Raw genomic sequence first — 9,491 nt, 5'->3', positions numbered from 1 at the left:
TTCCCGTTTATTCATTGTTTCGAAATACACTGTATAATGTTACAAGCTAACACTTTCAAACTTTCAACACCAGATATAAGCCCCTTCGAACTTTTATGGGAGGAACTTGATCGAAACATGTTAAGCCCAGGTGGGTAATTCCACGCAAAACGGAACAACCTACTATTACGAAGTATTCCAGTCGGTCTAGAATTTATGGAATCATCGTCGAACCGAGACCTATTATTGATGAGAATCGAGTATGATTATTCGTTTTTTCTACAAACGCATTTATTCGACTCATTCACTTTTACCGGAAAGCTGGGTTGGGGTGTGGCTGTAGTTAGATTTGCTGCTGTTGTAGTATGGAACGAGCAGTAGCGACATTTGGACAGCACACGCTTCGTAACGACGCGGGAAAGCCGCATTGGGCATAGTTATTCTTGTGTCCAGCTTACGTAGAAGTACATTTGTTCTGGTGAAAAATTTTCTAGGAAATCATTTTTCTGGAAGTTACTTCATTTTGGGATATGATTTCCTGAGGGTTAGTTTATTCGGATAGATGATTTTTTGGTAGGAGATCTGTTCTGGACAATATTATATCTGGGATTGAATTCTGGTAAATGATTTCCTAGGGAACAGTAAACAACCCTTGTTGGATGTTCATGTCCAACTCTAAGAGCATTTCTGAAGACAGCGAACTGCAAAAAATAGAACTTGTGTTAGCGAAATGAAAAAATGCAGTATCAAAAACATTTCTATGTTCATAGCTCACAAATCAGGCAATGAGGACACGAAATTAGAATTATTTGAACTGTTCCACAACTTCCTCAAATAGTTTGTTCATTTATCCTGGCTCCTTGGTTACTAGTTCGTCGCAACTTAGCCAGTGTTGCTAGAGAAGATTACTTTTATCGTTTTCAAGGGGCTGCTATATTTTTGGTAACTGGCGGTAAATCGCTCACAGACACTTTTCATTTAAATTTTTCTTCGGAGTGTCTGGTCGTGTCGTCGGTGACAGCCTTTGAAAATCGATGACATCCTTTGATTTCTAGGGAAACACTGTTACGAATGGCTGTCGCGAGCCGGCTGTCTCATCAATGTCTCTTGAAACAATAAACCGGCTGTTTCTGGGGACGAGCTGTGGTTCAAAGTGCGCTCGCACTATTTCGGCTGCCTCAATGGAACGGTACTAGTACATATGATTGCATTGTTGGGATTACCTTTGCAGAAAACATTATGGTTTCATTACACATTATCATTGTGAAATAAAAAAATTGTTTTAGATTTATATATACTGTCGGCGAAGGCAATGAATTTCAATAACTAGCTAATTTTATAATATAAACACTGAGTTTTGAATAACGTGTTATATATCTGAATTTCTAAAGTATTGATCCTTATCCTCCTCTTATTACTTAAGAAACAGATTCGCTACCATTCATTGATAATACTCCGAAAATGTCTTATGCACCCTTATTTTGAATAACGACGTTTTGATTTTTCGATCGAATCGTAGCTACCTTTCACAACTATTTAATTATTTAATGTATTTAACGTCACTCCACCAATTGTCGGCACACTTTGGTACCGGTGCCTCACCGATTTCGCTGAAATTATAGAATATGATAATCTGAACCAAAATAAGATGTTTCGTAAACTTTGAATATTTTTCGACCATAAAAAACTTTTACAATGTGAACAAGTGCTTTCAGCTATGGAGCTGTCTGTGAACAAGTGCTTTCAGCTGTCCTGTGAACAAGTGCTTTCAGCTTTTCGATAAGTGTTTTAAAAAGAAAAATATCATGAAAACATTGTTCCAAAAAACATCAAATTTTTTGGTTTTCCCCAAACTTTGTTACAAATTTAGTATTCTCAATCTCGTTCTTTTTCACATAAGAATTGACAATTAATAGCTTAAATTTATTTAAAATAGCTTAAATTTTGTTGTTTATTTAACATTAACATAGTTTTTGCCGGCAGTTGAAGGAATGAGAATATGAAAACGTTGAGTTCTTAATTTGTTGCTGTGATATTCTCCATTACGCAGATATCCACTTATATTCTACACTCTTAAAAATAGTTACTCAAAAATGAGTAAGATCTCACTCATCTACAGAAAAAGTGGAACAACTCTAATTTAGAGTAACTCCGAAGTTACTCAAATTTGAGTTCTTCCACTGGAAACGATATTTGGGTAAAATCTACTCATTTACTGAGTAATACTTTATTTGTACCAAAAATAGAGTAACTATCACTCAAATTTTGAGTGAAATTTTATTTCACATACACAAAATTTGCAAAAAAATTGCTCCTTTTCTGAGTGTATTGTATTAAAATATTAAGTAATTGAACTCAATACTATATCAAGTGGTAGTCGCTTGGAGTAGTGTGTCAATCGCAAATTAACATACATGTCAGGCACCAATCATACACTTATTCCTCATAAATGACATTTGAGCATGCTCGTTTCCATTCTAAAGCACAACACGGAGTTTATCATTCCGGTTTTTGCAGACACAACACCGTTTGTGTTGAGCGACTCACCCTCGAAATACGCGATCTCTCTAACAAAAAATACAACCTGTTGCTACAAATGGTTATTACAACTTTTAGACTGATCTTGCGAACAGTAACAAAAAAACGAGTTCTTGCGTTAAACTCAAATTTAGAGTAGGAGTTACTCAATATCATTCATGATAACTACTCAATTTTTGACGTTTCCATGTATCATTTGAAAATGAGTAACTAGTACTCAAACTCTGAGTAACTTTTTCTAAGCGTGTAATTAGGCTCTCTGACAGCTCACTTACAACCACAAATGCAAATGAGATTGGTTTGTTTTCATCAGGAAACGCATGCATTAAACACGATTCAGACGATCAATCAACTTCCGTCGACGTCCAGATTATTTTTATTAATTTTTTTAGCTGAATATTGCTCATGTATCCGACGTTAAAATTTTCCGTGAACTTGACGTAGTGTCCTTTCATATGAATTGCTTACAATTAATGTTGTTGTTCCGTAATCGTTCCATGCAGGCGATAGTCGCCTGATGCTGCGTGTGAATCGCTTTTACATATTGTTTTGTTTTCATCAGGAAACGTGTAGGCCATCCATTTTTCAGTGGGGCCGCCGTTCATTTTTCACCGGGCATAGAAACCTCAATTCTGTATAAAATGTTCATTACGACCTAAGTAACCAAGGTAAACAAACCGAGATTTTTATTGCCTTTTGTTAGGAATGTCCTAATACACGCACTACCCGAACACCGTTTCTCGATTCACTAAAAAATCTGTCAACACATTTGACGTATGTCGAAATCAATGAAAAATAATCATTAATGCTACTTTCGTCAATTGGCAATGTTTTGACCAAGGTACCGAAGCATAAACAAAAGTGTATGCGCGGACTTATGACAAAATAGTTTTTCACGAAAAAGCAGATCATGTGTGATATTATGAAAGTGAGACTTGCTGTAGAGTTGGAGATATTTATTGGGATCGAGTTGCTATTAAGCTTGTTGAAAAATACGCTGATTAATTTGGAAAGAAACTGTTTTGTTTCCAATCGTAGAAACCGTTATGAATACTTCGTCAAACAAAAGCGAAAATTATCAAAACACACTAAAAACGAGTCGAATGTCTTTTTTTTCCACTTGATATGCAAAACTAGCTTTTGTTTTCGAGCAAAACTGGCTTTCACACAAGTGCGAGTAACAAAACGAGGAATGAACACTGTGACTTTCGCAAAACGACGTAACTAACAGAATCAAAACGACTTATGTGTCAAGTCAACCAGAATAAAACGACCTATCATACTGTCCAATGTACATGATCAAATTACAAAACGACGTAAGTGTTGTTTTTGCCTAGAAGTTATCTTTGTAGTTGAAAATTGTGAATTAGTCACTATGATACGTTGCACGCATACAAATTGGACGATTTAGTGAAGAGATGAAGTTGTTTCAATTCCTTTTTGCCTTTCTCATATAGAAAGGTTATGCAATCACTTGAAAAACCGACTAGTGAAAATTGGCCCGGAGGGCCAAGTGTCATATACCATTCGACTCAGTTCATCGAGCTGAGCAATGTCTGTGTGTGTGTGTGTGTGTGTGTGTGTGTGTGTGTGTGTGTGTGTGTGTGTGTGTGTGTGTGTGTGTGTGTGTGTGTGTGTGTGTGTGTGTGTGTATGTATGTGTGTGTGTATGTGTCAAATAATCTCACTAGGTTTTCTCGGAGATGGCTGAACCGATTTTGACAAACTAGGATTCAAATGAAAGGTCTCGTGGTCCCATACGGAATTCCTGAAATCCATCCGGATCTGACTTCCGGTTCCGAAATTATAGGGTAAAGTGTGTTCAATATTGTACACCGTCACTTAAACCGGCGAAGCAAAAAACGTGAAAATTTTTCTAAACTGGTCTCAAAACTACACAAATCGATAGTCATTATCATTAGGCAACTAAACAAACCGATTCCGGCTATCCTGGTTCCCGGTATCCGGTTCCGGAAGTACCGGAAATAGTGGTCATATATACCAAAATGGTTCTCACTCACTTTTCTCAGCGATGGTTTGACCGATTTTCACAAACTTAGATTCAAATGAAAGGTCTTCTGGTTCCATACGGAATTCCTGAATTTCATCCGGATCCGACTTCCGGTTCCGGAATTATAGGGTAAAGTGTGTTCAATATTGTACACCGTCACTTAAACCGGCGAAGCAAAAAACGTGAAAATTTTCCTAAACTGGTCTCAAAACTACACAAATCGATAGTCATTATCAGTAGGCAACTAAACAAACCGATTCCGGCTATCCTGGTTCCCGGTATCCGGTTCCGGAAGTACCGGAAATAGTGGTCATATATACCAAAATGGATCTCACTCACTTTTCTCAGCGATGGTTTGACCGATTTCCACAAACTTAGATTCAAATGAAAGGTCTCCCGGTCCCATACGGAATTCCTGAATTTCATCCGGATCTGACTTCCGGTTCCGAAATTATAGGGTAAAGTGTGGTCAATATTGTACACCGTCACTTAAACCGGCGAAGCAAAAAACGTGAAAATTTTTCTAAACTGGTCTCAAAACTACACAAATCGATAGTCATTATCATTAGGCAACTAAACAAACCGATTTCGGCTATCCTGGTTCCCGGTATCCGGTTCCGGAAGTACCGGAAATAGTGGTCATATATACCAAAATGGCTCTCACTCACTTTTCTCAGCGATGGTTTGACCGATTTCCACAAACTTAGATTCAAGTGAAAGGTCTCCCGGTCCCATACGGAATTCCTGAATTTCATCCCGATCCGACTTCCGGTTCCGGAATTATAGGGTAAAGTGTGTTCAATATTGTACACCATCACTTAAACCGGCGAAGCAAAAAACGTGAAAATTTTTCTAAACTGGTCTCAAAACTACACAAATCGATAGTCATTATCATTAGGCAACTAAACAAACCGATTCCGGCTATCCTGGTTCCCGGTATCCGTTTCCGGAAGTACCGGAAATAGTGGTCATATATACCAAAATGGATCTCACTCACTTTTCTCAGCGATGGTATGACCGTTTGCCACAAACTAGGATTCAAATGAAAGGTCTTCCGGTCCCATACGGAATTCCTGAATTTCATCCGAATCCGACTTCCGGTTCCGGAATTATAGGGTAAAGTGTGTTCAATATTGTACACCGTCACTTAAACCGGCGAAGCAAAAAACGTGAAAATTTTTCTAAACTGGTCTCAAAACTACACAAATCGATAGTCATTATCAGTAGGCAACTAAACAAACCGATTCCGGCTATCCTGGTTCCCGGTATCCGGTTCGGGAAGTACCGGAAATAGTGGTCATATATACCAAAATGGATCTCACTCACTTTTCTTAGCGATGGTTTGACCGATTGCCACAAACTAGGATTCAAATGAAAGGTCTTCCGGTCCCATATGGAATTCCTGAATTTCATCCGGATCCGACTTCCGGTTCCGGAATTATAGGGTAAAGTGTGTTCAATATTGTACACCGTCACTTAAACCGGCGAAGCAAAAAACGTGAAAATTTTTCTAAACTGGTCTCAAAACTACACAAATCGATAGTCATTATCAGTAGGCAACTAAACAAACCGATTCCGGCTATCCTGGTTCCCGGTATCCGGTTCCGGAAGTACCGGAAATAGTGGTCATATATACCAAAATGGTTCTCACTCACTTTTCTCAGCGATGGTTAGACCGATTTCCACAAACTAATATGCAAATGAAAGGTCTTCTGGTCCCATACGGAATTCCTGAATTTCATCCGGATCCGACTTCCGAATCCGGAGTTATAGAGTGCGTACTAGAAGAGTTTGTGTGTCATGTTAGTTGGTGGCCGTACGAACAGACTTTGAGTATACCGGTTCTCGGGTTCCGGTGCCGGAAGTGCATATAATAGTGAACCCATTTCGTTCTCTTAAGAATGGCTTACGCAATCAAAGCACTGTTTTATTCTGTATGTTATGCATAAACAATCACTTGGTTTCTTTCAAAAATCGAAGAGAAAATTTTTGAATAGAATACCACAATATAATATGTACATGAGAAAGGCATCATTACACCACTAGGTGGATTAAGACAGGTTATTTTAAATATGATTTAAAATTGTGCGATTATTTTCAACATCGCTTTTCTCGGTTCAGCTGAAATGTAACATACGTCGTTTTGAACATTTTATGCAGAATTGCTCTACACGTTTACAATCCCTTGGTTTCTTTCAAAAATCGAAGAGAAACATTTTGAATAGAATACCTTAGTATTAAATATGAGAAAGGCGTCATTACACCACTAGGTGGATTAAAACAGTTTTTTATTGCAGTTTCAAATTCGAAATTTTTCGTGGGACACCCTTTATAAAGAATCAGAATATAAAGACTTAGGAGACACGATTATGATTTTCCATTTCGGAAATTGTTTACATTTTCAAAATTCTAGAAAACCATGATTTGGTTGGCCCATTGACCGACTAAAATGATGAAACAATAGAAGTGGAATAACATGAATGCCGCTTTCTCATTTATCTTCGTCACTATATTTTTGCGAACCAATTTCGTCACATTGGAAAAGATAGATACTATTGGATGTGAATGTGAAATTGTGTTTGAGAAATTTCAGAAAACCGTAAAATGAGTTTGTTCAATATGCTTTATTTGCTCGGTTAATCTAGCCTACGCATGGTCCCAGTCTTGTTGCACGATATATCTCGATGAATTGTCTAGTAGGATTGGTTAAGTTTTGTATCATCCATGTGATAAACGTAAACATCCTTGAAGTACATGTTCTTTGTGAAGAAGTAGCTGTAGTTAATATCACGATCGAAGGGGAATCCGAATGGCAGATCATCGATGTATTTCGAACCAGATCCAACGCCACAGCTGTAAGTGTAATCGTAGGTGGAGTACTGTTCTACCTTTGGAGTGTAGTACGGAGTAATGATGAAGTAGAATGTTAGCTCATAACCTCCTGGGAGACCCTTGGGCAACAGTAGACGATCGGGCCAGCCACAGTGAGCTTCCGACATGTCAAGGACAAATTTGTCTCCACCCTTGTATGCTGTCATAATTTTCTTGTACAATTCGGTGTATGTAGTACGATCACGAACACTCCAGTAATAATCTCGGGAGTTTTTGACGATCGAATTCTTACCGGCAACGAAGTCGTACACGTATTGATCTACCTCAACGAAGTATTTCTTCAAATACTGCAATTCCTTCACGTCGTAGAACTTTGGTCCCATGAACATGCGGACAACACCTTTGCCCGCATTTTCCGAGTAGACATCCAATGTGTAGGAGAAGGGCTTATGATTGATACGTTTCTGACGAGCGTACACTGAGAAGTCCCAGTACTGTTCTGTAGAGAAGCCCATCGGAATGGCATTGCTTATGTCAGCATCAAAGTAATCGAAGTAAGTCACCAACTTGTCAAATACAACATTCTTGATTTCCATACCCTTGTAGTACAGTTCTTCGTATTTGTAGTATGGAAGATAACTCTTGAATTGCCAGTAATAACTGAGAATCTTGTAGTACAATTGGTAGAAGAAGGGATCGCGCATCGATGTTTCAAAATGCATCAAAGCGCTTGGGAATACCTTCGATTCAGTGGCGAAATAATCTCCACCGCTGTACAATAGGCGAGCGTAGTAAGCGATATTTTTGTAATACTCGTTGTCGTAACTGTCTGGATTAGCGTTAATCAGATTTCCAAGATAGTCAATCGATTCGGGTTTACGGAAATCTACCTTGGTTCCATCTTCAAGGTAAAGGAATCCTTGATCAATAACTTGCCAAATTCTAGACTCGTAGTCCTTGATTAGATCAACCTTGAAATAGTTGTACTTTGGAACAGTGTAGTAATCGCTGCGTCCAGTGAATGGCATTCCATTCCAATAACTGAGTTTTGGCCAGTATCCTGTTTTGAGTGGGTATTGCCAGTTGAATTCTGGAATTGGTCCCATATAATTACTTTGGCGCTCCAAATAGTAACGGGCAATAAGCTGTTGATGAATATACAGATACCACTCTCCACGACGGTCTTTGTACAAGTTGAATTTATCTCCGCCAACGAAGAATGGATAGTCCATCATGAAGTAATAGTAGTACGAGTTTAGGCCAACGTCTTCGGTGAAGTAGCTCAGTTTGTCTTCGCCATAATAATTCCATGGATAAATGGCAGTGTAGTTTGAATATACTACGTTGTACTTTCCATTGCTAGCAAACCCGAACTTCGGTTCGTACAGTTTCTTGTAGAAAGCTTTGTGAATCGCGTCAGTGTTGAAGAAATAGTACGGATAGATTTCGTAGACTGCTGGTAGCACGATGCCCTTTAGTTCAGGATGTTGGAAGGTAACCATTGTCAATGCATATATGAACATAACTTCGTTAACGTTCTCACGAGCCCAGATAACATTCTTATAGAATGTATCCCAACTGGCTGAATTGTAGAAGAAGTTGAATAGAAGGTAAGTCTGCTTCATATATTCTTCGTTGTAAACTGAGTACATCTCGCCTTTCGGTAGGAACCAAACCTTGTAGTACGCGAAGAATTCCGCGACTTGCTTGAAATCCTGTGAAAGAAAAAATCGTTTGTTAGAAAAGCCGTAAAAGATTAGCACTAACTCGACGTCCGCATACCGTATATTTAGACTCATCGGTAACCCAGGTCTTGGTGTAAGGCAGGTACTCGTCGTAGGTGAGTGGAAGATGGATGTTGCGGAACACTTCAAAGAAGAATTTTTGCTTCACGAGAAATTCCTTATCAGCTGAAAAAAATAGTTTAGTAAGTATTGAGTTAATATAGGTTTCGAAATTCGCCAACGTGTGGTTGTCTAAATCTTTACGATTCTTACCATATTTGACAGCTGTTTCTTTATGTTCTACCGGGACGTATGCTGCACTGGTCAGCGCGACCAGGCAGAGGGTAATCGCTGCTACTGTCAGTCTCATCTTGTTCTCTCCTGTCTGAGCACTGCTCCGAGTATGTT

At 38.7% G+C, this 9,491-nt stretch overlaps 1 protein-coding gene and 1 long non-coding RNA gene across 2 annotated transcripts; both read right to left on the bottom strand.

Annotated features, from left to right (window-relative positions):
• Positions 1-11: 11 nt before the first annotated feature.
• On the bottom strand, positions 12-828 carry LOC131439001 (uncharacterized). The gene is made up of 3 exons (XR_009231037.1): positions 755-828; positions 294-680; positions 12-219 (listed from the first exon to the last, which is right to left on the bottom strand). It is a non-coding gene; the product is annotated as an uncharacterized LOC131439001 (long non-coding RNA).
• A 6,304-nt stretch (positions 829-7,132) lies between these two features.
• On the bottom strand, positions 7,133-9,491 carry LOC131436544 (hexamerin-1.1-like). The gene is made up of 3 exons (XM_058605306.1): positions 9,357-9,491; positions 9,142-9,269; positions 7,133-9,074 (listed from the first exon to the last, which is right to left on the bottom strand). Exons 1-3 carry the CDS (start codon positions 9,451-9,453, stop codon positions 7,221-7,223), a joined length of 2,079 nt encoding a protein of 692 aa, XP_058461289.1. The 5' UTR covers positions 9,454-9,491; the 3' UTR covers positions 7,133-7,220.

Source organism: Malaya genurostris, chromosome 3 (assembly GCF_030247185.1).
Source record: "Malaya genurostris strain Urasoe2022 chromosome 3, Malgen_1.1, whole genome shotgun sequence".
In the NCBI taxonomy this organism is placed as follows: domain Eukaryota; kingdom Metazoa; phylum Arthropoda; class Insecta; order Diptera; family Culicidae; genus Malaya; species Malaya genurostris.
The sequence above is the reverse complement of the archived record's forward strand: the minus strand, read 5'-3'. Positions and strand labels throughout refer to the sequence as shown.

Bases quoted from the DNA above. Each gene is read 5' to 3' on its own strand.
- LOC131436544 (XM_058605306.1), bottom strand. From the start codon at position 9,453: ATGAGACTGACAGTAGCAGCGATTACCCTCTGCCTGGTCGCGCTGACC. The intron at 9,270-9,356 runs GTAAGAATCGTA...TATTTTTTTCAG, and splicing joins AGAAACAGCTGTCAAATATG to CTGATAAGGAATTTCTCGTG. The intron at 9,075-9,141 runs GTATGCGGACGT...TTTCTTTCACAG, and splicing joins CCGATGAGTCTAAATATACG to GATTTCAAGCAAGTCGCGGA.